Source organism: Microsporum canis, genomic scaffold, assembly GCF_000151145.1.
Source record: "Microsporum canis CBS 113480 supercont1.6 genomic scaffold, whole genome shotgun sequence".
Classification (NCBI taxonomy): domain Eukaryota; kingdom Fungi; phylum Ascomycota; class Eurotiomycetes; order Onygenales; family Arthrodermataceae; genus Microsporum; species Microsporum canis.
In genome coordinates this window covers 1,049,725-1,076,513 of record NW_003299164.1, presented here as the reverse complement: position 1 = coordinate 1,076,513, position 26,789 = coordinate 1,049,725, and the positions used below count along the sequence as shown (strand labels likewise).

General features: G+C 48.5%; 8 protein-coding genes across 8 annotated transcripts; 4 read left to right on the top strand and 4 right to left on the bottom strand.

Annotated features, from left to right (window-relative positions):
• Window positions 1-552: 552 nt before the first annotated feature.
• On the top strand, window positions 553-6,716 carry MCYG_06518 (meiotically up-regulated gene 62 protein; the record flags this gene model as incomplete). The annotated part of the gene is made up of 6 exons (XM_002844508.1): window positions 553-612; window positions 709-731; window positions 873-4,666; window positions 4,727-4,936; window positions 4,995-5,598; window positions 5,759-6,716. 6 exons carry the CDS (start codon window positions 553-555, stop codon window positions 6,714-6,716), a joined length of 5,649 nt encoding a protein of 1,882 aa, XP_002844554.1.
• A 362-nt stretch (window positions 6,717-7,078) lies between these two features.
• MCYG_06517 (2-isopropylmalate synthase) lies at window positions 7,079-9,211 on the bottom strand (the record flags this gene model as incomplete). Its single annotated transcript, XM_002844507.1, has 3 exons — window positions 7,079-7,252; window positions 7,312-8,889; window positions 8,993-9,211. 3 exons carry the CDS (start codon window positions 9,209-9,211, stop codon window positions 7,079-7,081), a joined length of 1,971 nt encoding a protein of 656 aa, XP_002844553.1.
• Window positions 9,212-9,876: 665 nt separating this feature from the next.
• Window positions 9,877-12,365, bottom strand: MCYG_06516 (ATP-dependent RNA helicase drs1; the record flags this gene model as incomplete). Its single annotated transcript, XM_002844506.1, has 2 exons — window positions 9,877-10,572; window positions 10,638-12,365. 2 exons carry the CDS (start codon window positions 12,363-12,365, stop codon window positions 9,877-9,879), a joined length of 2,424 nt encoding a protein of 807 aa, XP_002844552.1.
• Window positions 12,366-12,929: 564 nt separating this feature from the next.
• MCYG_06515 (conserved hypothetical protein) lies at window positions 12,930-15,214 on the bottom strand (the record flags this gene model as incomplete). The annotated part of the gene is made up of 3 exons (XM_002844505.1): window positions 12,930-12,987; window positions 13,042-14,650; window positions 14,722-15,214. The coding sequence occupies 3 exons, from the start codon at window positions 15,212-15,214 to the stop codon at window positions 12,930-12,932; spliced, it is 2,160 nt and encodes a 719-aa protein (XP_002844551.1).
• Window positions 15,215-15,722: 508 nt separating this feature from the next.
• On the top strand, window positions 15,723-16,545 carry MCYG_06514 (ADP-ribosylation factor family protein; the record flags this gene model as incomplete). The annotated part of the gene is made up of 5 exons (XM_002844504.1): window positions 15,723-15,781; window positions 15,839-15,918; window positions 16,079-16,224; window positions 16,275-16,355; window positions 16,414-16,545. The coding sequence occupies 5 exons, from the start codon at window positions 15,723-15,725 to the stop codon at window positions 16,543-16,545; spliced, it is 498 nt and encodes a 165-aa protein (XP_002844550.1).
• Window positions 16,546-17,083: 538 nt separating this feature from the next.
• Window positions 17,084-21,734, top strand: MCYG_06513 (conserved hypothetical protein; the record flags this gene model as incomplete). Its single annotated transcript, XM_002844503.1, has 3 exons — window positions 17,084-17,246; window positions 17,396-21,413; window positions 21,482-21,734. 3 exons carry the CDS (start codon window positions 17,084-17,086, stop codon window positions 21,732-21,734), a joined length of 4,434 nt encoding a protein of 1,477 aa, XP_002844549.1.
• Window positions 21,735-23,086: 1,352 nt separating this feature from the next.
• Window positions 23,087-24,571, bottom strand: MCYG_06512 (conserved hypothetical protein; the record flags this gene model as incomplete). The annotated part of the gene is made up of 5 exons (XM_002844502.1): window positions 23,087-23,266; window positions 23,325-23,605; window positions 23,681-23,844; window positions 23,906-24,315; window positions 24,476-24,571. 5 exons carry the CDS (start codon window positions 24,569-24,571, stop codon window positions 23,087-23,089), a joined length of 1,131 nt encoding a protein of 376 aa, XP_002844548.1.
• A 221-nt stretch (window positions 24,572-24,792) lies between these two features.
• On the top strand, window positions 24,793-26,505 carry MCYG_06511 (D-arabinono-1,4-lactone oxidase; the record flags this gene model as incomplete). Its single annotated transcript, XM_002844501.1, has 1 exon — window positions 24,793-26,505. One exon carries the CDS (start codon window positions 24,793-24,795, stop codon window positions 26,503-26,505), a length of 1,713 nt encoding a protein of 570 aa, XP_002844547.1.
• Window positions 26,506-26,789: the final 284 nt, after the last annotated feature.

The following is a 26,789-nucleotide window of genomic DNA, read 5'->3' as shown; positions in this document are numbered from 1 at the left end:
CGACTCTCCTTGCTTGTTGTAGGCTTTCTCCGTTCCTCAGTATGCTTGTCATATTGTGGTCATCTGCCTGGGTCATGCCAACCCGTAAACATATCGTTTAGACGAAAATCATCGACATCGACTATCAAACTTGGAGACTTGTGAAGGTAGCCATCACGAGGAGAAGATATAACACCCATAACAGCCAAATAGCTCGGATACGCGTCGTCTTTTATTATTTTCTTCACCTTCTAACGTCTTTTCTTTATATCTTTTTGATATTTTTCTGCCTTTTTCTTAATCAGCGTCTTATATAATATCTTACTAACACGGAACAACTAATATCCCTGATCTCGTGATCATCGCCCCCCATTGAGGCGCGGAAAGTCGCAATTCAGCGACAGCCAAGAAGAAAAAGGATATAGAGACGAGGAGAGCGTTGCTCGATAGGTTTTATAGGGGATCAGTTACCGTTCTATGCTTTGCGCTGCCCTGTTCCAAACACTCCGGACCAGGGAGAACTGTCATGCAGCGGCCTGAGTGAGGCGCACCACATCGCTTTCGTCCTAGATCATGGCGGAGGATAACCCGGAACTCCAAGCTGCGCTGCGGGAGCTCGACATAGAACTGCAGGTTTGTGCTATTTCCTGGAGGCCTAACAAATTTCTCTCAATTCTACTGGTAGTTTCTGCACAGTTACGGGATGGCTAACGGAGAATCGTGGTTTAGGATGGCGATATTACTGAGAAAGGGTAAGCTAAGCTCTATATATTTCCGCCATAGCTCAGCAGAGGGGGTTTTACGATACGGGCCTGTATATATTAATCGGCACAGCTCACTGGTGGATGGCGGTGTCCGAAAACTAGGTATCAGCGTGATTGACCTTTATATAGGTACCAGAAGCGCCGCACACTCCTTCTATCGCAATATCTGTCACAGCCTGCTGCCAGTCAGCCGGAAAAACCACCCCTGCACAGACCGCTGAGCTTCGAGCAGATACCGCGTGGCGGTTCTGAGTCTATCAATGTCTCGTCCGGGGAACACCTGGCTAATCCTGAAGCTCAAGTCCCTCGCCCTCTAAACGTTTCTCCGCCGAACGTCCGGCGCCAGTCAGAAAACCATTTGCCCGCAAATCTTGTTGGTCTGGATGGTGAACGTACAGTGGGGGGAGAGCCTAATTATGGCCACTATCAAGGTAACCAGTTGTCTAGAATTCAAGAGCAAGAACTTGGCTTCTCTCTTGCACCTCCAGCGACGCTTGCAGCTCCTGCCGGGCCTACCGGACCCCGAAAACATTCTGTGGGTTCTTACGACTCTCTATTCCTACCCAAGGGCCCCATGGATAGCTATGAGGCTTCTCGTACCGGAACACTGGTGAGCCAGAACTATGCATTTAACCCGAATCAGCAGCCGGAGATCGAGCCACCGACAAGACACTCCACGATCGATTCGCAACAAGGTTACTTCTCCGATTTTGCCGGCCACCAGCAGGAGCCCAGACGAGACAGCTATGGACAGAGCTTCCAGCGGTATTCCCAAATGGAGCCCTTTTCTCCCACCGCAAACATGCCTCCCGCACCAATGCCAATGTCAAGCATGCCCGGTGGAGCAGCTGTCAACCATCTCCTCCCGCTAGAGCCTCGAGATATTCCCTTTGACGTTCAAGATCCTCATAACCCCAACATACCAATGTCGAGCTTCGATAACATCCCAACTGTTCTCCGACATCGTGCACGCACACTACCAAAACAGCCAGCGTATTGGGTTCTTGATCAACGCGGGAAGGAAATTGCCTCGATTACTTGGGAGAAATTGGGTAGTCGAGCAGAGAAGGTTGCGCAAGTTATACGTGACAAAAGCAATTTATACAGGGGTGACAGGGTTGCCCTAGTGTACAGGGATAGTGAGCTTATCGAGTTCACTGTAGCTCTGATGGGCTGCTTTATTGCGGGAGTAGTTGCTGTCCCTATCAATAATCTAGAGGACTACGCTAGTCTAAACGTCATTCTCACTTCGACGCAAGCCCATCTCGCCCTCACGACGGAGAACAACTTGAAAACCTTCCAGAGAGATATTACCACCCAAAAGTTAAATTGGCCAAGGGGAGTGGAATGGTGGAAAACAAATGAATTCGGAAGCTATCATCCAAAGAAGAAGGACGACATTCCTGCTCTTGTCGTACCGGACCTGGCGTACATTGAGTTTTCCCGTGCCCCTACTGGCGACCTACGAGGTGTCGTCTTAAGCCATCGGACAATCATGCACCAGATGGCCTCATTTAGCGCCGTGATTGCTTCAGTACCACCCTCCCCGGATCGCCCAAAGTCCCCCGCGGAGATTTTGATGACTTATCTCGATGCTAGACAGGGTATCGGCATGATTTTGGGGGTTCTTCTCACCGTGTATGGAGGCCACACCACCGTATGGATGGAATCCCATGCTGTTGAAACCCCTGGTTTGTACGCCAGTTTGATTACCAAATTTAGAGCTACCATTTTGGCTGCAGATTATACCGGGCTGAAACGAGCCGTCTATAATTACCAGCAAGACCCAATGACGACGAGAAATTTTAAGAAGAACGTTGAACCAAACTTTTCCAGCTTGAAACTTTGTCTTATAGATGCATTGTCGGTTGATTGTGAATTTCATGAAATCTTGGCCGATAGATGGCTGCGCCCTTTACGAAACCCTAGAGCTCGAGAGTTGGTTGCCGCTATGTTGTGTCTGCCGGAGCATGGAGGGATGGTAATCTCCATCCGAGACTGGTTAGGAGGTGAAGAGCGTATGGGCTGCCCTTTGACACACGAAATGCATCCTGTGGAAGAAGACAAGGATAACAAGACGGAGGAGAAGGAAAAATGTGACGAGCCAAAGCCAGCTTTTGGAAGCAGCTTGATTGGTGGTGCAGCACCTACCACGTCACCGAAAACGGAGTCTCCCAGAAACGAGCTCAGCGAGGCATTGCTGGACAAGGAGGCCTTGAAAAATAATGACGTCGTCGTTCTCGCACTGGGCGAGGAAGCTAGGAAGCTCGCCGACAGCACTCCAAATTCCGTTAGAGTTGGCGCATTTGGATACCCCCTTGCTGATGCTACTCTTGCCATTGTTGACCCTGAAACTGGATTACTTTGCACACCCAATCTTATCGGAGAGATATGGGTTGACTCCCCTTCTTTATCTGGCGGATTCTGGGCGCTGCCAAAGCATACTGAAACTATTTTCCATGCTCGCCCATTCAGATTCCAAGAAGGCAGCCCCACGCCAGTAATCGTAGAGCCGGAATTCTTACGAACTGGTCTGCTCGGGTGCATTATTGAAGGACAAGTTTTTGTTCTTGGTTTATACGAGGATAGACTACGCCAAAAGGTAGAATGGGTTGAACATGGTGTTGAAAACACCGAGCATCGTTATTTCTTTGTCCAACATCTAATTCTCAGCATCATGAAAAACGTCCCCAAAATCCATGACTGTTCTGCATTTGATGTTTTTGTTAATGACGAACACTTGCCTGTTATCCTTCTAGAGTCATACGCGGCCTCGACTGCCCCAACAACATCCGGCGGCCCGCCGCGTGTGCTTGATACCCTGCTACTAGACTCACTTGCTGAGCGGTGCATTGAAGTTCTGTACCAGGAGCACCACTTGCGAGTTTATTGTATCATGATAACTGCACCTAATACCCTCCCTCGATCAGTTAGAAATGGCCGTCAGGAGATTGGAAACATGTTGTGCCGCAGAGAGTTTGATAACGGTACCCTGCCCTGTGTCCACGTCAAATTCGGCGTCGAAAGGGCAGTGCTTAATCTACCCATCGGCACAGACCCCGCGGGAGGAATTTGGTCACCGTCCGCATCTGCTGTACGTCAGGATGCTCTGGCAATGCAAGAGAAGCAATACTCAGGCGTTGATATAAGAGACGTCATAATGGACGACCGGACATCAACCCCCTTGAACAACTTCCCGAGCATCGTCGATCTACTTCAATGGCGAGTTAGCAGACAAGGGGAGGAGCTCTGTTATTGTTCTATCGATGGCCGTGGGCGTGAAGGTAAAGCCATTACCTGGAAGAAATTTGACACCAAGATTGCGGCGGTAGCAGCATATCTGAAAAATAAAGTCAAGCTCCGACAGGGAGACCATGTGATATTGATGTATACGCACTCCGAAGATTTTGTCTTTTCCGTTCACGCCTGTCTCTGTCTTGGCCTGGTAATCATACCCATGGCGCCTATTGACCAAAATCGATTGTCAGAAGATGCCCCGGCACTGTTGCATATAATATCGGACTTCCATGTAAAGGCGATACTCGTGAACAGTGACGTTAATGACCTATTGAAACAAAAGGTTGTTGCCCAACATATAAAACAGTCAGCTCATGTTCTTCGAGTCAACGTTCCTCAAACATATAACACCGCGAAACCTCCCAAACAATCTCACGGATGCCGACACTTGGGGTTCACTCTAAGCGAAGCCGTTATAAAGTCACATTTGCCAGCGATAGTGTGGACATATTGGACGCCTGACCAGAGGAGGTTATCTGTACATATTGGCCATGACACCATCATGGGAATGTGCAAAGTCCAAAAGGAGACTTGCCAGATGTCTAGTTCCCGTCCAGTTCTAGGAAGTATTCGAAGCACGATGGGGCTTGGTTTTATTCATACCTGCTTAATGGGAACCTATGTCGGTAAGTTGAATTGGCATAAATCCTCAATTGTATTCGTTTCGAGCTAAATAGACCTCTCAGGGGCTGCCACCTACCTCGTATCCCCAGTTGATTTTGCCGCCAATCCACTGTCTCTTTTTCATACTTTGGCTAGATACAATATTAAGGATACATATGCCACAGGCCAAATGTTGGATTATGCTATGAGTAGCATGACCCCGAAGGGATTCCAACTGCATGAACTAAAGAACCTAATGGTGGCAACAGACTCACGGCCAAAGGTGGATGTTTGTATGTCTACCATACCCCTTTCCACAGCTTGTTTAAGTTCTAATATAATCACGTATAGACCAAAAAGTTCGACTTCATTTTGCCGCCGTTGGTCTCGATCGAACTGCGATTAATACCATTTATTCACATGTCCTTAACCCGATGATTGCTTCAAGGTCGTACATGTGCATAGAACCGATTGAGCTATGGCTTGATACACTTTATCTCCGACAAGGATATGTATATCCCGTTGACCCTGAGACTACAACCAACAGTCTGCTCGTCCAAGATTCGGGTATGGTTCCCGTGAGCACCCAGATTGCCATTGTGAACCCCGAAACCTGCTGCTTGTCTCATGTGGGAGAGTATGGCGAGATTTGGGTCCAATCCGAGGCGTGCGCAAAAGCCTTCTATGGATCTATGCAGGAGTTCGACCTAGAGCGGTTCCGAGGGCGGATAGTTGATGGAGACCCAAACGCCGTCTATGTTCGTACCGGAGATTTAGGCTTCTTGCACACTGTGACGAGGCCGATCGGGCCAGGTGGGCAACCGGTAGAAATGCAGGTCCTATTCGTCCTTGGTGGTATTGGAGAAACGTTCGAGATCAATGGCCTTAATCACTTCCCCGTCGATATCGAACTTACTATTGAAAATTGTCATAGAAACATAGTCAAGGGCGGAAGGTAAGTACTTAAATTACCTGTTTATAACAATTGACTTGTTGCCCTGTAGTTACTGACTCACGAATAGTGCCGTTTTCCAAGCTGGGGGTTTGACCGTCGCCTTGGTTGAAGTTACTCGCAAAGCGTACTTAGCCTCCATGGTACCCGTTATTGTGAACAGCGTGCTAAACGAGCACCAAGTGGTAACGGACATTGTGGCATTTGTTCCTCGCGGCCATTTCCCACGATCTCGCCTTGGTGAAAAACAACGTGGAAAGATTTTGGCTACATGGGTAACGCAGAAACTTAGAACGATTGCCCAATTTAACATCCGTGATGGAGGCAGCCATGAAATCAAGGCCGGCGAAGCACCAGAACGACGGCAGTCATCTAAAGCCGGCAGCGTCATGGACTCTAGCATCCTCCAGCACCAAGCCCCACTTCCATGCCCTGAAGCTGAAGATCACAGTCATATGCAACAACCGCCCGTTGCTGGACCTGTAGAACATGCTGAACAGTACCCGCTCTCTTCCGAAGGTATTGTGGATTATAATGATCCATCTTATAGGGGCGCAGAGAATGTTGAGCAGTACCAGGAGCCCGGTATGGTAAGCCATGATATGCTGCAAGATCAGATCCCGCACACTGAAGAGCACACGCTACCTATCAAAGAAGGCGGAGAAGGGGCTATCTCACTAGCTGGTAATCCAGATATACAACGAGTCCAAAGCCCCGAACGTTACGCTAGCAGTGGTAGTAGCATCAATAGAACTGCTTCGCCAGCCGTTGCCTCTATTCCCGGTGAAATTTCTCGCCACGACAGTGCTTCTCCTCGTGGCGGCCTACGCGTTCACAATGGAGACGAATCAATTCCGGGCCCGAATCCATCAGTCCCTTCTTTCGGAATTTTCGATCAAGCACAACTACTGCCCCCAGTGAAAAGGAAAGAAACACCCACTACGTACTCGTTACCGGTGAGGAACAGTAGTATTCAAAAAGATACCTTCAATAGCCCTCCTGCTGCCACCAGCCACGGGAATGGGACCACTTATGACAACACGCAATACTTTCACGACGCTTATGATAACATCGACGATTGGACGGAGGATACCGGTGCTTCTAACACTCAGCGCCAATAATGAATGCAATGTGGATAGAGAGTACGGTGACTTGGCCTATCGCCGGCTCCCTTGCGCCTCAGCCATTATAATACGCTTAACACCGCTAGGCAAAACGACGTGATGTATGCTATGTAATAACCAAGGAATAATTCATATTGGATTTTATTAAGTGTAGAAAAATTTTTGTTCACCCTTGTTCCACCTTGCATAAAGACATGGCTGCCAACTTGTTGTTAGGTGCCATCGAAGGTCAAAATGGGATAATATGCCAACACTTGAAATTGGAGCATGAATTTTTGAATAGTCCTGACAAGATGGTATCCGAGAAGTAAAAAGGGACAGACATGACTCAACTTTTTAGAAAGCGGGAGAACAGGTTTTTACAATTTCTCTGCTGCAGATTCAAGAGCGCTGAAGTTTACTTTCTTATTTTCAGAGCCGTTTGGTGAGTTTGGCAATGAGCCTTGCAGTTGCTCCAAGGCATCAATATCCGCCTGAGTAAAATTTTGTGAACGGGTTGGGCGGAATGGAGTACTCGCGCGAGACATTAAGAACTAGTTGTATATAGTTAGCTCTATCCAGCCTTTGAAGTCAGACGATGAAGGTAACCTACAGAACTTGCAGCGCTCAGCAACGCGATTAAACTGGCCTGGACAACGTCACGATGGACACCAACACCCCATACACTTTGAGACGAGCCTGCAGCAGTACACTCAATGTAGGTTGCTGCCTTGACGTCTCGAGTACGACCGATAGCGTGCTCAGTATAGTTAACGACATCTAAATCGATACCCAGGGAGTGCAAAGCATGTGCAAGAGCGGAGATAGCACCAGTTCCGACACCCACGATACCATGCTGTATGCCATCGATTTCGATGATACCGGTAAACCGTCTCTTCAAATTCTGGGTATTGACAGCCTTGCCGGGAGTAGGAGGAGCGGGAGACTGTGAACGGTCTGCTGTGATATTGTAATCTATCAAGTTGAAGCGTGGGTTTGTCTTCAGGTGGTAAGCTTCTTCGAACAGAGAGACAATCTCGTTAGGTTTCAATTCGCGGTTCAGGCGGTCTGCATCCTTCTGTACAATTTTGCTGAATGCGACTTGCAAGCCACGAGGTAGGTCCATCTCCAAGCTGCGAAGAATAACCCAGGCAACACCGCCCTTTCCACTCTGAGAGTTGACGCGGATGATGGCCTCGTAGTCTCGTCCGATATCCTGAGGATCGAGAGGGAGGTATGGCATCTCCCATGGATCCCCGTCTTTGAGACCAGCAGCAGTACGCGCCTGGAATCCCTTTTTGATTGCATCTTGGTGGCTGCCGCTGAAGGCACAGAAGACGAGCTTGCCGGCGTAGGGCCAGCGTTCGTTGACTGGGATTTTATTACACTCTTCTACCACTCGAATGATGGAGAGAATATCGGAAAAGTCGACGCCGGGCGAGATACCCTGGGTATATAGGTTAAGAGCAAGGGTGACGAGGTCGACGTTACCGGTTCTCTCTCCATTTCCGAACAAGGTGCCTTCGACGCGTTGTGCACCCGCCATCTGGGCCAGCTCTGCAGCAGCAACGGCACATCCCCGATCGTTGTGTGGATGTAAGGAGATACAGACCTTCTCTCTCTCGGATATATGGGTGGAGAAGTATTCAATCAAATCAGCATACACGTTGGGAGTAGACATCTCTACCGTAGCCGGCAGATTGAAGATGATAGGAGCCTCTTCACTTGGTTCCCACGCAGCCTTAACAGCCTCACATATCTGTAATGCAAATTCAGGGTCGGTATCCGAGAAAGTCTCTGGGGAGAATTCAAACCGCCATTCCGTACCCGCCATCTCCGGGTCATCCTTTGTGATGGAGCGAGCATATTTTGTACATCGTACAGCCATTTCCATACTTTGTTCTTTGGACATGTTGAAGACGATACGTCGGAAGCACGAGCTTGTGGCAAGGTAGATGTGAAGGATGGCTTTCTTTGCGCCTTTCAAGGCGTCGACGGTGCGTCGGATGAACTCCTCACGACAGGGAGAGAGGACCTGGAGCCAGACATCGTCGGGGACAGTTCCAGGGGTTTTGATGAGATTTTGTGTGAAGTCGAAATCTGTTTGTGATGCTGATGGAAACGAGACTTCTATCTCCTTATACCCGATGCCAACAAGCATGCGAAAGAATCGAAGCTTTTGTTCCCCATTCTATGAGTCAGATGTTAGCAACATCAATCATAATCATATGCACACAATTATTTTTTTTTCACTCTATATTCCGCAGAAAACCGCACTTGTCGAGATATCTCACCATTGGGTCGACCAGGCTCTGATTTCCATCTCTAAGGTCGGTTGCCAGCCATCGTGGTGGCTTGTCTATGGTCTTGCTCGGCCATTGACGATTTGGAAGGTCGATTGGCTGAAATTTTTTGTATTTTTTAGAGGGATCCTTCAGCCTACACCAAAACAAGGTTGACTGGTTAGCAATCTGTACTCGTAGGAAGAAAATAAACCTGATACATGGTAACATATCTCATACATCGGCATTTTGGCTGAAGCTGTCTGTTGTAACCAGGGGGTGCTCAGCCCAGAAGCGGGATGTTCAGATAAGGTCTTATCGGGGTTGCAGGGAAGAGACGATTGGCCAGGGGAACAGAAACACAAGGGGAGCGTGTCCCAATAAGGTCCTTGGTATTATTCAGACGGAACCTGACGCTGTTGATATCATATAATAAAAGAAATGAAAGCTTCAACTTCTTTTTTCTTCTTTTTCTCTTTACTTTTCTTTTCCGCCATTTATATAAACGGCTGGTCCGAGCGTTGAGTCAACCCAGAGCTGCGCCGATCTCGGCCCGAGCTTTCAGCCGATGTCGGTCTTAGTAGACGGCTTAGTCATGTGATATAAATAGACTTTTTGAAGCTTATTTTCAATGGCAGGTAACGGTTTACCGGTCGAGGTCGAAGGGAATAGTTGCCTTGGTTTTTTATCACATTTTCCCAGTCCTAATACACGAAACGAGTTGTAGAATGAATATGTTGATCAAAAATAGGTGTTATTCTGTAGTTGAAAGCACGTGACGTTGTCCTGGTCCTTGTTGATTAGAGTTGCGGAAGCTTTCTATTTTTATTTTTATTCATCAGGCGCTTATAAGAAGAGGGCTAAAGACTGAACCAGACAAAAGGCTCAGAAACAATCTAGCGCTTTTTCCCTCCCTTGACGCTCTTCTTTCCTTTACCCTGGCGGCCTGGTTTAGCCTCCCGCTCGGCCTTGCCCTTCTTCCAGACACGGCCCTCCTCTCGCATTCGTGTATCGTCTAGTTTCTTCTTGTCCTTACCACTGAGCTTCTTCTTCCCCTTCTTCCCCGAGTCTGGACCGTTGAGCTCTATCAACCCTCGTTTCTTGGACTCCCGCTTGTCCTTCTCCGACTCAAACCACGTGCGTTTGGGTCTAGACATGATCTCGTCTTGGTGGCCGATTAAATTCTTCCCGCGAGTGACCTGCATCTCCGCCTGCGCTAGCTGTTTCTCTTCCTTTTCTTCTTGCAGAACTTCCTCAACTTCTGTAGCCAGATCGTTGACCTGCTCAGCCCATTTGTCAGCCATGGCTGGGTCAATCACACGGCTAACGATTTTCGCGCCCTGCGCACGTCCTGCTTTGACGGCCTCCTTAACAACCTTCCGGTCAGGCTCTGCGGCAATGGTGCATGCACGACCGCTTCGCCCTGCACGGGCAGTACGTCCGACTCTGTGGAGATAGATTTCATGCGACTGTGGGGCCTCATAGTTAATTACTGTCTCGACGCCCTTGATATCTAGACCACGAGAAGCAAGGTCTGTGGCTAGTAGGTATGACACCTTCCCGTCTCTAAAGTCCTCCACACTCTTAATTCTCTGTTGGAGAGAAACGTTAGTTTTCAAAACAATAATAGTTATTACTGTGTCAACTGAAGACTTACTTGCTCTTGACTCATGCTTCCGTGAAGTTCGGCAGCCTTCAAGCCCATGAGCCCAAAAACAATCCGGACCCTATGAGCTTCCTTCTTTTGCCGGAAGAACACGATAACCCTGCTTGTATAAACAGTTTTGCATAAAAACATGAGATAGGCCAACCGCTTATCTTCTCTTCCAGGTCGCAGTCTAACAAACTCCTGAACCAGCGTTCCCACGGTCTGTTTCTTCGAATCAACCATCAACCGAATGGGCTTGTTGAGGCCCACTCGGATAAGCTTATCAACGGAGCTAGTCATGGTTGCGGAGAACAACATAGTCTGTCTGGACTTTGGTATCGTAGTCAAAATCTCATTCAACTCTTCAGCAAATCCGTCTTCAAGCATGCGATCAGCTTCATCAAGAATCAATATTTCCAAGGTATCAACAGTGAAACTTGCAGAATTCCTCATGTGGTCAATAAATCGACCGGGTGTAGCAATAATAACATCGGGCCGCTTCTTCAGGATATTCTCCTGTTCTCGCAGGCTGAAACCACCCACAAGCTGACAGAAAGTGATGTCGGTAAAGGTGGCCAACTTGGTCGCAACATTATAACACTGTACTGCCAGCTCTCGCGTAGGCATCAGAATAGCAACTCGACTCGTTGGCACCTTTCTCGGTCTATAGAGTAAACGCTCCAGAATGGGGACAATAAACGCAGCCGTTTTACCGGAACCCGTCACTGCACCACCAACCACATCCTTGCCAAGCAAGGCAACTGGTATCGTCTTTCGCTGGATGGGGGTAGGAGTAGAGAATCCTACAGATGCAAGCCCTCGAAGAATAGGACGAGACAGAGAGAGGTTCTGGAATGAAGCAGGAGCTCCAGAATTAGATTTCGATTCAACTGCTTGTTCATCTGGGGCGAAGAATTCATTCTGCTTGCGGATTTCCTCGTCGTCTTCGCTATCGCTACCGGATTCATCTTCATCAGATGCAAGGTCATCTGGATGTGGTACCGCCGAAGCAACTGAGTCGCTATCATCGTCATCATTACCATCTCCTGCGTTCGTATCATCATCTTCACCATCTTCGTCAGACCCAGCCTCCTCTTCTTCCTCACTCTCTGATGCATCCTGAGCTCCCATTCCAAACGCATCAGGGGCAAGAAGCTCATCGTTGTCGAGGTCCACATGCATATCGTCATCCTCCTCCGCTCCCCCTTCATCATCCTCCATATCTTCTTCCGCAGCTTTCTTTGCAGTCTTCTTCCTGTCACGCTCTTCTTTGTCCAGCTTCTTCTGTCTCCTTCGATCTAGGATATCATCAATATCGACACCTTTCTTCTCAATGGCTTTAGATTTATTCCTCCCTTCGTCTCCCCATCCATCGAAATCTTCCACTAATCCGCCATTCGCAACACCACCAACATCGAACTCAAAATCCGGATTCAAAACACCATTTTCATCCTCATCAAATTCTTCATCTTCTCCTTCTGCATCTTCAGCGACAGACTTGTCTGTTTTGTTGCCATTGGCAGCATTCTTTCCACCTTTCTTCTGCTTCTTTCGTTTCTTCGTATTTGCGCTTTGTTCAGCTTGGGCATTGTCGGGGTCATCTCTTCTTCGCTTTGTGCCAGCAATCTTTGCCTTCAATGACTTGCTATTTCCAGTAGTTTCGCCGTCCGAATCGACATTGGGAGCCTCCTCGTCAGATAGAGTGAAGACGAAGTCGTCTTCTGGATCACGCGCCATGTGTACTTATCGTTGGCTTTAAATTATAAAATAGAAAAAAAAAAGAAATCTTTAGCTGTATCATGCGCCTGCGGCCTAGTTGCGCATATGTAGACCAACACAGCTGCGTAGATACTTCTATTACAATTGACAACAACCGGATTATTCTCATGATATGAATTTCGTGCCAAAAGTTTTTTTCTTTTCTTTTTTACTTTTTTTCTGCCATGACAAGCTGGAAAGCGGTGAGGCTTACATTGCTTAGTCATCAACCTAAATCGAACCGCCGAAAAACAACATCAAGAGAAATAAAACATCGAAGTGTAGAAATTTAGGGGCATAAAGCCGTTGCTCCCTCCAGGCGATGTGATGCAGTGATGCGGTTCTGAAAATCGATACCCCAATTTTTCTCGAGCTGATAGATTCTATTTTGTGCCCGGCTAGCCACATTGAAGGAACTGAGATTGAAACCGTCATCCTGACTTGAACAACTGCAGAAAGGAAATTAAGGCCATGAACAAGCAAGAAACTCCAAATGACAGGTTCAGTTCGATACTGCATTTTAGCCGGGTAAAATACTCCCCTCTACCTGCTTTCTGGGATGCCGATGCTAGTGTTATACACCATGTAGCCAGCATTGACACTCGAGGAAATGGGTTAGCAATCACTGAAATGTTTATATAGAGGGCTTACTTACAGAATTTTCTTGTTGACACCAATTCCTCTGAGGTAGCCCTGTTCTTGAAAGTTGAACTCTTTACTCAACCATTTTTTAATCCAAGAATACTCCGCGGCCTCGTCGTTCGAGTGGTGGATTACGGCAGCGAGTCTCATAACTGGACGAGACAGTCCCGAAGTGTAGACATCTTGAACTTGAGGGGCGCAATCAAAAGTGTACCCACCTCTTGCGCGGTATTTGGGATCACAGATTTCAACCATCTTATCCAGAAGACAGCTCCCCACTCCCAACTTGAATCTTTTAGGGTGCACGAACAATTCAATATCACAGGTAAATCGTTGAGTGGAGAGTGGGCCAGAAAAGTCGCTAATGCAGCAGAAACCATGTAGCATTTCAGCTTCGTGGTTCATAGCGTGCCAGGCCTTGGGATGTCTCTCCACGGCAACCAAGAAAGGATATCTGTCTGTCCGAAGCTCTTCAATGTGCTCTCTCATCTCGTCATACGTTATTTCTTCTAAGTCTGCACGACGCAAAGTGTTTCTGACATACCAGTTGAAGAGTTCAACAAGCGCAGCGATATCTTTTGGCTCAACGGGGCGGATGTACATGTTGATTTTTGGTGCATATGGCACCAGTTCGCTGGACTCTAAGGCCGGCTTCGGAAGAATGGCTAGCCGTCTTCTTTCCCGCTCCTCTAGATCCTTACGCTCTTGCTCTTGACGAATTCTTATATTCCAATTGTGCACGTAGCCAATTGCGGTCTCATGAGCGTGCTTCAGGGTCTCGGCATCGGAGGGATCTCGTAGGGTTTCTGGGCAGATAAATGTTGCAGGCCCCATTCCAGTATCAAGGTTGGCATGATATTCTCCATTTTTGAAATCCTCTTGAGTCATATCCACAATGAAACCAATCCTCATAGTTTTGTCCAACCACTGCCGAAATTTCTGAGCAAAAAACTCATCTCCATACTTCTCCCAAGGACGGTATTGCCAGTCTACTGCGACTGCGTTGGCAAAATTTCCAAGAGCCCATCCATTCACTGCTGGTTCAGCGTGTTGTTTTTCGTCTGTGGAACGTATTTCTCCTCTTTCCAGGCTTCTTTGAGCCTCATTGGTCTCGTCCTTGAGGCGTTCTGCCAAGTCGGTCAGCAGGTATAATGGATGCCGATTGCAGAATACAGAATCTGGATCAACTCCAGGACCTTGACGGGCAAGGTAGAGTGGCATGGTTTCAGGCGACTCGTCAGACAAGAGCCCCATCACTTTCTTTCCATATCGTTGCATTTCCTTTTTTTGAAATGCGAGCAACTCCGCCTTCCTGGCCTCCTTGATCTGGTCTGCAGTATTTTGATGTTTTATGAGAACACCATTATTATCTGAATCCTGCATATGGGCAGGTCTCGCAGGAGGGTTATGCTTCCTATGATTGCGTCCCCGGCTAGAGGGCCGTCTGTCAGTGACTTGACGATCACCGGGCTCTTGCACCTGAGGAGGGCTCATTTTAATATGACCAAGAGCCTTCGGGGTTTTCAAAGTTTCGTCTTTTCGAAAGGTGTATGGGATGTTAGGCCCGATGATGCGCAGTTCGTCCTGTCGAAATACGACCTCATCCGACGCGTTAGAATCACCTGCTAAATTGGACGGATACGTCAGACGGAGAAATTGCTAAGACATGTCCACATTTTACATGACAGCTTACCTGTTAGCTGGGAATTTTGCGCCTCGTTGCTATCAACAACTGGCGATTCGTTTCGTTCGACTGTCTCGTCCTCTCTCTTCGTAGAGGAAGTATTCTTTGCTGTTGCGGCGGAGGAGATGCCTGGTGTTACGCCATGGGGACTCTCATCCCGAAGAGGGCTGTTAACTGCTGGAAAGGGTGCGCCAGTTGCTTCGGCTTGATGACTAGTCACTGGATTATCAGTGGTGATGGCTTTGCTCCCGCTTGATGAAGGGTGAGGTGAAGGTGCTGCCTTTGCTGGAGTATCTGGAGCTTGAACTGGAGCCGTGGGGCTAGCAGCGTCAGAGGGACCAGCATTAGTGACTGGTGCTAGTACCTTCGTTGCCGGCGGTGGCCCATAGCTGTTACTCGCAACAGCCTTGAAGGCTTTGATTGCAGCAATGTAATCGCCCCACTGGTCGACGCCACCGATCTCTTGGTGGTCTTCTTCCAGACATTGCGCGGGCTCTGCCATAGTGGCTGCTGTTTGATATGGCTTGTCAAAATACCCAAGCCAGCTCGAGAGGTATCAAGTTCAGCTCGAGGAGATGAAGTAATGAAGGAAAGAGATTAAGTCAGCTTTTCCAAAAGGATCAAAAGCTGGAACTCTCCTGAGGCCCTCAAGAAGAGGTAAAGAAGAAAAAAGAGCTGGAATGTGTGTTTTTGTTTTCCGGCAATTTGTTTACTGATATGGAACTTTTTCACTTTGCGGAGCTAAGGCGTGTTGTTGTTTTGTTGTCTAGATCAAATACTGTTTATAGGTAGGCAGCTTGTTACTACAGTAATATCAACATCTCTTAAGCCGTGAATATATGAACTTATAGCTATATTTTAATTATTGTATATTTTACATGCAACTTTACTTGCACTGATTTTAAGTCCATGAATTCTAGACGAAACGCCAATTTTGCACAGAAAAACGACTAAAACTCCACAAAACTTCTTGGGGGAAAGAGAAGGAAGAAGAAGACAGAAGAATAAAGATGCTATCGGTTCTAAGGAAGGCCAGGCTAAAGGACAAAGAGATGAGGGTGTTGATGCTGTAGGCGCCTGTTATTGAAGCACTGGGAATATTCCTTTACTGACCGGAAGAACCCAGAGGACTCGACAACGCCGGAAAGACAACGATTGTAAAGAGCATCATGGGCGAAGATATCACCACGGTGAGCCCTACGCTGGGTTTTATCATCAAGTCCATCGACTTTGACGGGTAGGCTGATGTGACTTGTCTCTTTATCCGGCCAAAAACGCTAACGTTTCTTGCAGGTATAAGCTGAACATATGTAAGTCCTTTGCACTACAGACAACGCTACAGAGGAAGAATCTAACAGGCTCTAAGGGGATGTTGGTGGTCAAAAGACACTGCGGTCCTACTGGAGGAACTACTTTGAAAAGACAGATACATTGATATGGATTGTGGACGCCACGGATCGGTTTCGACTTGATGACTGTCGACAGGAGCTTGCTGGCCTCCTCGTCGAAGAGGTGAGTGGATGAGAATGACGGCCGGAGCAGCCCCAGCTAACGTGCTACAGCGGCTGATGGGAGCGAGTCTGCTCGTCTTCCTCAACAAGACCGACGTTGGTGGCTGCATGACTGAAGATGAAGTCCGGAAGGTATGCACTGTCTTCTACTTGTCTTCATGTGTTCGTCTACCGATCTAACCACGTATAGGGACTACAACTCGACGCCATCAAGACACACAAGTGGACGATTATCCCCTGCAGCGCGGTGACGGGGCTGAACCTGACCAAGGGGCTCTCGTGGGTGGTGCAAGACGCAAAGGACCGGCTCTTCCTCTACTGACCCATGCCAAACTGATCTACGGTTTGTTTGTTTACTCTCTTATCACTCCATCCGGTTGATACCAAAAAAAGTTGGCCACAGCAGCCGAGCAGCCAAAAAAAACACCAACTCACGAACCACAAGCCCAACCCAGCGTATACGAGAACCCAAGTTCCCACCAGATCTGGGTTTGCCCATCGATTATTGGGCCATTAAGGAAGCTGAAAAAGAAAAGAAGAGATATACTGCAGGGGCCAATTATGTAAGAGGTGGACTTTTTTTTTCTCAGGCATCGCAAACAATTCAAAGCGGCTTCGATTCGCTCTGGCGGTTGTTTCATCTTTTTTTTGATATATTCATCTCTAAAACAATTGCTGTGATCTCCCGACAAGCTGCGAGCCTGGTGCCTTGCTGTCGATAGCCTCCATAATAAAACATATCTTTATCTATATATATACATACATACGTCTATATACGTTCGGTGTTACCCCTTGTCTCCCTCTCACCGTCCGTCCGGTTTTTCCAGCTCGGGGAAACAAATAAACAAATAATAACAACAATGGCTCCCTCGCACGAAGCAGACGGGTCAGAGGACGTCAACGACTTTCTCGTTCGCATTCGAGAACTAGGAAATAAGCGGGACAAGGAAGACGAAGAGCGGACGCGAAGGCTGGAGGAAGAGATACTACAGGGCCGCCGGGAGAGACAGGCCAGGCGAGCTGGTATGCCATAAACTCCTCTCTCTCCACAGCAACCATAGAATCCCTTTTTTCTATTCCCGATCTCCATTTACGTTAACTTATTTAATCTCTTGTATCACTATTAATATAAATTAATAATCGCTGATGTTTTTTTTTGTTGTTGATATCAGAGCGCGCTCGGTCAATTTCTCCCACCAAAGACTCGCCCCTCCAGCAACAGCTAGACGAGCTGATACAGAGAGATTCTCGGCCGTCAACACCATTATCACACTCGATACGGCCCCCTGTCGACCTTTTGCCCTTATCCTCTGCTTCAAAAGACAGCAGTGGCCTGCCCAGACGCGATTCCGAGGCGCATCAGTCAGATATCTCTCCCAAGGAGCCCTCCCCAGATATCATGAAATCTCCTGCTCTCGGGCGGCCATTGTCCTGGAAACAGCGTCCTACGTCGCGGGACCTTGGCTCGCCGGCTCCTATCGCTTTAAAACCGGCTACGGAAGAGGAAAAACCTGCTAAAGATACGAGAACGGCAGACGAAGAAGACGATATGGTGTCCCGGGCACAGATTGCTCAGTCCCTTAGTTCAAAGGATCCATCTTTCTTTAGACAGACTAGTGACAGAGGGGAAAGCTCGCGTGCATATAGGAGGGCACATAATTCCTCATTGTCTGAAGTTTCGACGAGCCGACCGAACGTGAAACTGCCGGGACTCAACCGGGAGGTCGTCAGTGATCTGGGTGCGCGCCCGGTCTCCGAACAGGGTGACGAGGGATCACGCTCCCCCTCGCGGACAAGCTCCGTTTTTGGTGCGAGTGGCTTTGGGAACAGGTACTCGAGTGTATCATCCGTGTCAACTGCTGGGCTTGGTTCTCCTGTACCTTTAACAAGCCCACGCAGGCACGAACGGGCATCATCCATATATGAAGAGCAGCAGACAGGAGAACATCTGACAATGTCTCCTACCCAAGGCCGGATTGCATCTGACAGACCGCCCTCACCAACCAAGGGTCTTGGTGGGTTTGTCCAGAGTGCCATGCTTAAGCGTTCTGACAGTGTCTCTAAACGCTGGAGTGCTCAGCTGCCAGCCAACTCCCTCCGAGGAGGCGGAACCAGACCTCTCCAGTCCCCAGGAATGTCCCCTGAGGGGTTTACGGGACTACCCTCGACGAGACCCGGTTCGCGGCCTGATTCCCGACCCGGATCGAGTCATAGTGACGCAACTGTAGTTCGCGGTGAAGGAGATGATGCGTCGGTGATAAGCAGATCAACTGACGTCTATGCAAGGCCCCCATCTCGACGCAGAGAATCAGTGAGTACAGCTAGTGGAAGAAATTCGGATCTCCCGGTAAGCCCTTCCAAGACTATGGACCCAAGGCGATGGAGCCCAACGAAAGCATCTTGGTTAGAGAGTGCCCTCAGCAAACCGGATTCCCCTAAACCAAAACCCCGTGTGCCAGAGGAACCGGAATGGAAGAAGGGCCTGACGGACAGACTTAGAAAGGCAAAGGAGTTGAATCAAACCGATAAAGGAGATAATATGGAGTCCGAAAAGGTTGTGACGCCTACAGGGAGCCAACCGGCTCAAGATCTATCAAGCTCACCGGAAAAGCCTGACAGTCCAGCAGCCAAGCCCTCCTCGGATTTGAAGATAGACCCCCCTCAGGAAACTATAGAATCTTCCAGCCCTAGCCCGTCCGAGGCCCTCTCTCCCAAGGATTCAACCAAATCTCCTCCAATCCCAGCAAAGAGTGAATTCCTGAAATCAGAATCAAAGGGACCAGTCCTCTCTTCCACCCAAGATACCCCTTCTAAACCCGCCATACCCAGCGTAAAATCATCCCAAATAGATTTCCGCGGTAACTTACGTCGTCGTGAAACTACCGACGATAGTGTTAAAAAGGACGAGCCAGAGTTCAAGGCAGTGTTTGGTAGATTACGGCGTGCCGAAACTAAGAATTATGTTGCTCCTGACGAACTCAAGGGCAATATCCTTCGCGGCAAAGCCGGGTTGACCGTCACCGGCGGTCCCAAGAAAACTGACAGAGTTGATGATTTTAAGGAGAGCCTCTTGAAGCGCAAGGAGGCAATGAAAGCTGCGGGAGGGTCTATTCGCCAGGATAATAGTCCGGGAAACAATCAGCCACCGCAAGAGACCACGCCTGAAGCTATCCTGGTGAGACAAAACTTAGGCAGATCGAACAGTATAAGGAGCACTTTAGGATCGAAGAACCTACCTACCAAACCACTATCAAAGCCAGCCGCTCTTAATTCTTCTAACGAGCCCCCCAAAGAAAAAGAGAACCAAAATCCCCAGAGCTTAGAATCACCGCCTACAAAATCCCCCCTTCCACCGCCACCTACAGATACTCCCGTTGCAAGCGCTACTGCCGCTCCTCTTAGTAATGATACCCCATCACCAGCCATAAAAGGCAAACTTGGGAACCGTATGAACCCCATGCTAGCAAATCTTATTGCTCGAGGGCCTCCAGCCCCGTCTAAGGGATCCCCTCCTTCAGCCGTATCCTCGAGTTCCACCTCTGAACCATGTAAGACGGAAGCATTGACCCATATGACTAAATCTCGCGCCAAGGGGCCCAAAAGACGTTTACCTAAGGGTGCTACAAAGGAGTCAACGTCACCAGCAGCCCAGTCTAACGACACTGCTCGCAAGAATCTAACTGAGACCAAGCCGGTCGTAAAAGACCGTGTGCCATCTACGAAAACAGAACCAATTGCCATACCGAAGCCATTAAACTCGGAGGTCAAGAATAGATTCCTAGCATCAAGTGGAGAAGAGAAGAACCCTGGCACCTCGCTCCCTTCATCCCTACCATCTACTCCTTCGATAGGGCGCCAGTCAACCAAGGCAGATATTGGGATGCCCATCCGATCAAACAGCAGTCCTGCCGCCAACAAGGATAACAAACCTAGCCCTCCCCCCAAATCTGCAACCCTCTCCACTTCTCCACTTAGCGTTGAGAAAACAGCCCCAGTAAATGACTCCCCACAACCTCGAAAGAGCCGACCAGAGTTTCCGCCCGAGAAGAAGTCACCTCTAACGGAGGCTAAAACCGGACCAGCAGAAGCCACCACTTTAGCTCCGCCGCGCCTAGGGAAGCCTTCGTTCCTATCAAGTTTAAACACCACTCGATTGAGAGAGCAATCACGTTCACCCTCTCCGACAAAAACACCAGCCTTTGCTCAAAGCTCCGAGGTATCTCAAATATTCTCTAGTTTCTTCCTCAGCAGGCCAACTGCTGAAGATAAGGTAGAGATTGACCCTCAGTCGGTCATGATGGGAAGGCCTGAGACATTCCCAAAGATCAAAACTCTTGCAAAGCAAGTTTGGGAGTTAACCGGTGACGGAAAGAGAAAGGACCTGCCTGCCAACCAGGAGTATATCTTGTTTGATGAGAGTATGTACATATGCGTTCATAACTTTGAAAAACCTACCGGCAGTAAAGCCACGGAGGTGCATCTATGGTGCGGTGACGGGGTTAGTGAAGCAACCGCCGAAGATGCACAACTATTCGCTCGCAAAGTCGCAAGAGAACATAACTGCAGGCTCGAACTCTTGAAGCAAGGGAAGGAAACGCCAAATTTCATGCAAGCCCTAGGTGGCATCATGATCACACGCCGAGGACCAAGTAGTCGATCTGGCTCTTCAGCTCAGTATATGCTTTGCGGAAGGCGACACATGGGCCAGATTGCATTCGATGAAGTCGACCTATCAATCAGCAATCTCTGTTCCGGATTCACGTACATAATATCCGGCAAAAACGGCAAACTCTTCCTATGGCAAGGACAAGGAAGCACTGCCGACGAGATTGGATGCGCCCGCCTGATCGGAATGGACATTGGGCCTACGGGTGAGATCGAAGAAGTCGCCGAAGGTCAGGAACCGAGCAGCTTCTTCGAATCTTTCCCAGGCCCTAGCCAGGGAAAGGCAGTGCCGCCATCAGCAGACTACTGGCAGTTGAAGCCTAAGCACGAAAAGTACGCTTGCCGACTATACCGCATCGACCACGAGCTCGGCCAGTGGTTTGGAGCCAGCTTCTTTAACCGCCGCGCAGCTTCATCCCCGGTATCTCGACCCAATGATACAGTACAAGAGATTGAGCCATTCTGCCAACGTGATCTAGATCCAGCACACATCTACGTTCTTGATGCCTTTTTTGAGATCTTCGTGTAAGTTAGACCCCCTGAACCAGCCCGACATTTCTTTAGTTATTCCAATATCTAATACACCCTCTTAGAATTGTTGGTGATCGATCAAATGCACGTTCGGCAGAGTTTGCGTCTGCTCTCGTATTTGCCCAAGAATACGGAATTCTCGCTGTCTCCGAGCAAGACCGCCCATTCCTTCCAAGGAGTCATGTCGTTCTCGAAGGCCTGCCAACCGAATGCAAGCGAGCGTTCAGAAACTGGAATGGCAGACACGCCCCGGGCACACTGAACAAGACTCCCATTGTCGTTCCGCTGGCCGTGGCAATTGATGCAATCCGATGACAGATTCCATGATTCACCCCCATTCCCTTTTACTTCTGTATTAGCATTATCTTCTATTCTCTGTGTTCCATCTCTTTATTCACTTCTAATTCCATTTTAGCGGTTTTTGGAGGCTATTAGTTCTTTTTTTTATTTCATCTGCTTTCTCCTTGCTACTCGCCATTTTTTGTCTACCCGGGTTCTGTACAACGTTTAACGAAACTCAGAAGTAGGGCCAGAAAACATAGGATGCTACATGGCATAGACCGCATAGACTGCTAGGATAGTTACTATCAAACAGCGCGACTGGGCTACATGCATGGATGGACGAACCAAAACCACCAATGAAACGCGGAACATCAACGTCAGCCGTCTAAATAGTGAGCATCCGCCATGGAGCCTGATGGTTCTGTACGTCCAAGTCCTGAAATGAGCCGAACTGTGTATGCACAAGGCTTTTGTATTTAGACAGGGCTTTACACTCGACAGGAACCCAGCTTACCCCAGATTTGTTTCTACATACAGTCCGCAGTTCGAAATCTACCCCCCTTAGTCCACGACCTGGATCTAAAGTACGAGTATAATTGTCTCTACACGACTGGAACGTCGATTTAGGGAACTTCACGGGGAAAATATAAGCTACCTCTTATAAATAAAACCTTTAAGCTCCCAGTTTCTATCGAGTCGGCAGGAAGCTAGATAGCCTCAGTATCAAAAGCTGTGGAGGATTGGATACAATTGTGAGGCTTGGTGAGCTAAAGACGCTGCAGTACCAGTTACTAGTTACTAGTTAACAATAGTAATAGATATAGTATCCAGATCTGAACCAATTCCAAGGCATGAGTCCTAATACTAATGGAGTTACCGAACGGTGGATTGTCTTCCATCTATATATTGAAGTTCATTCGACTGTTCGCAGACTATGAGTGCCCCGCGGTGGTATATCGGAGGAAGAAGGCTGGGAAGTACACGGTCTATTATACCAAGCAGTAAATCAGAGAATGACTATTTGAATTCAGATGTGTAGAGCTTGAACGATTTAGTAGCATCAAGCTTGTCGCCCCTTTGAAGTGTACGGCCCACGCTCCAGCTTCCACCACCCTGCCATGACGTAGCAGGGTGGTATAAAAAGATTTGCTTGGATCTTCCCCCCCCAGAGCCGCGATAGAAACAACCTGTCGATGAATCATCGTCTCTCTCTCTCTAATGCCCGAAGCTTTCGAAGGTTCGGGATAACAACATTATCGACCACGTCGCTACTATTGCCAGGGCTGAAACAACGAGCAAAGAGACTGCCCAGGGATCTAGCGCATTCGATGCGCTGTGCATTACTTTTACAAATACATAGGTGTAGGTATACTCGGGGAGAAAAGCTAGGCTGGAATAAAGCCCATAGACCTAATGGGCCCGTCTGCCTTTCCGCGCAAGTTTGCAACGGAAAGATTGTAAATATCCCCCGGATTCCTACCAGGGAAGATGCAGCTGCCAAAGAGTTGCCTTCTTGATATGGGAACCACCTGGTTTACATTACCTGCCGGCGCAGGAAAAATCGGCTAGTATTGATTAGTAGTTGCAAAATAAATTCTCAAATCAAGCATGGCGGTTACTTACCTCAGTCTGTAGTAAGACAACATTGCCAGCAGGATCCTTTCCATGAACATGCAAATCCCCTTTTACCCTACCGCCACTTATCTTTGTCCATCGAATTAATAGTACTAGTTCAACAGATGCACCTCCGACAAGCCAGAGATCCTTGTCGGCATTCAACCGTGGCCAAGACTCTGACCAGCCTGTCTCGACAGCGACTGTTGGTAATGGTAAGGTGTCTGGGAGGATACACGCATCGGGCTCTTTTGTAGCGGAGGTGTACGGAGTTGCAAAACCCTTAAAAGCTAATAAGACAATGTCAATCAAGTCGAACTTCAAAAAGGAGAAATAAAATAAAAGCTGAGATAGGTACAAAATACTCGTTCCAACCCGGAGATTGAGTTCCTTTCTTTCTGCTACCGTCAAGAACCCGACTACAACCATATCAAGCAGCTCATTTGAAAGCCACTCCTGGTGGCAGTCATGAACCACAGTCGGCATAACTCGGGCGGTCAGGGCTTGAGTCAACGGGTTGTAGGAAATCCTTGAACACCTGATATAAGTTGTTTTGAATCTTCTTGTGGTGGTTGCTTTTGGTAACGTACCGGGGAAGAGCTCTTTCAATCTCGGGATCCTCTGAAAATGAAGTTGCGATCTGGAATCCGGTAGAAGGAGGAATATTTTGAAAAGTCAAGTCAGCAGGGTGATTTGTGTTCAATATCACTTTTCGGATGTTGTTGAACAACTTCTGAGCAGATGGCTCTTCCGGTGGAATGTTTGTGTTGCTCCGTAGAGAGCGCATTGGGCCGGTGGTGCTCCCCATTGTTGTCAGATACTTGATAGCGATCAGTCTGTCTGCGCGAGAAACTGTATCTGTTCGACCACTTCTGAGAGAATGGACTTTCGACCAGAGGTGAGACTTGTGGTCGTCGGGCGTGCCAGTGCAGTAGTTGTTCTGGAAGATATGAAGCTGATACTCGAGGTTGATACTCGAGGTTGATACTCGAAGCTGATACTCGAATAACCAAAAACATAAGCTCAAGCAAGTGGAGAAAAGGCGCTAGTCCCTATAGGGGAATCCCGTGACGCGGTCTCCTTTCCGCTCGTTTCTGGCCATAAAGGGACTATTTATAGCAGGGCTCCGCTAGTTGCCAAGGTTTATCAAGACGTCTCACCTTTGTTCCACCACAACCTTCGATGTCAAGAGAAAACACACCACAAGCCAGAAGGAAGAGAGGACGACACCAGAACATCCTCCAGACAGCTGGCATTCCAGCCTATCTTAACGCTGTCATGCATTGATTGAGCAGACCTTGTCTATCTGCCGAGGCACTTCTGGTTTCGGGTATCTTGGAGGGGGAAAGCAGCCTATCCTGGCAGACAAACAGCCAGTAATATAACAGCCAGCAGGCGAGAACCAGACTCGAAAACCTGAGGGGAAGCTGGAAAAAGGAAAAGTAATTAAGAGGAAAACGGGAAAAATCGACAGAAAATGGATGCTCTCATAGCCACGGAACTCGCCAAACTAGACCCCTCGGTCCCCTTTCGAGCGACCAAGTCACACCTCCATTACACCTGGGCGAAAACGTTCTATTCTCGACCGGAACTTTACATCCAGCCCGAGTCAGTTGCCGAAATCGAAAAGGTAGTCACTCTTGCGCGCAGATGCCGTCGACGTATTGTGACCGTTGGCAGTGGTCACTCGCCTTCCGATCTAACCTGCACATCATCATGGGTAGTCAACCTGGACAATTACCGTCGAGTTCTCTCGTTTTCGCGTGATACGGCTATCGTCACGGTCGAGTCGGGTATACGGCTAAGACAGCTTGGCATTGAGCTAGAGAAGAACGGTTTGATGCTTCCTAATCTCGGTAGTATTGACGACCAGTCTGTGGCAGGTGTGATTTCAACCGGAACACATGGCAGCTCACTCAAGTATGGCTTGCTATCCGAACGCGTGTTGGGATTATCGATAATGCTTGCGAATGGCCAGGTTGTCCGATGTAGCGAGGCGACCAATCCCTCTTTGTTTCGTGCTGCACTGCTGTCTCTCGGAGCGATTGGTATCATCACGGAGATGACCTTGCAGGCTGTACCTACTTTCAATATCGCCTGGCAGCAGTCCCTGAAGACATTGCCACAGGTATTGGATACGTGGGACTCCGGATTATGGACCTCTACGGAGTACGTGAGGGTGTGGTGGATGCCTTATATGAAGCGCGCGATTGTCTGGCGTGCGGACAAGACCGACCTACCAACGCATGATCCCCCTGCCAGCTGGTATGGTGGAGCTCTTGGCTACTTTGTCTACCATAACCTATTGTATCTCTCCAACTACGTTCCCAGGATCCTACCGTGGGTTGAGTGGTTTGTATTTGGCATGCAGTATGGCTTTACGCCCGGAAAGACTGTTACTGAGGCAGTTCAGCCAGCTCGCACTGGCTTGTTGATGGATTGCCTGTATTCTCAATTCGTCAACGAATGGGCAATTCCACTGGAAAAGGGTCCAGAGGCCATTACCCGACTGTCCGCCTGGTTCCATGGTGACCAAGAGACTGCACGCATACCGTTTAGCTCTGAGTCTGTATGGGTGCATTGTCCCATAGAAGTACGTGTCTCCGATACTTCAATTTCGAAGACTCCCCGCCCTTACCTAGACTCCACATGCCATGACGGCCCTACCCTCTTCCTGAACGCTACTCTTTATCGGCCTTACCTTCGTGATCCTCCTTGCAGGGAACGGTACTATGAGGCATTTGAATGGCTTATGCGGGACCTAGGCGGGAAACCACATTGGGCTAAAAACTTTGGAGAGGACCTTGGGTATGAGGCACTTCGGGGAATGTACGGAGACAATTTGGATAAGTGGCTTCAAGCCAGAAATGAGGCTGATCCTGATGGAATGTTTCTGGGTGCGTGGCACAGGAGGCACCTGCTGCCCTCCTCTACTGCTGCACCGCAATCACCTGGTCAGACTTTAGCCTTTGAAGAACAGCTAAAAGAGCAACGGGCATTAGGTGTGCCCGGATCCGGGGATGGCATTGAGTGGATTGGCACCATCCCTGGCCCTACCCCACACGGCAATAGGGATCTAGATGATGCTGCGACTGCACCCGATGGCCATCCAAGCCCGCCGACAACTTCTGCAAGTGAGGAAAGTTTTGACCACCTTGCGAAGGGGGAAGCAAGCATGACGCTGCCATAGCAGTCTACCAATTCGGAGTTCAATTCTTACGGCATCTCTCTCAACTCTTTCGGTGTGTAGGAGAACCCATACTTTTCGTTAGTGATTGATATAATATATTTATCATATATTTTCTGATGATGATTTGCGCCTGTTAGTATGTTTTGGTATCGTATCAGAGAGGCGGAAAACTGTATAAGTGACCTGCAGACGCGCTGAATACGTATCTCAAATCATATTTTTAATTTAATAACGAGCGCTGTGAGTGGACAACAATCGCTTGGAAAAAACCAACGGGATCACTT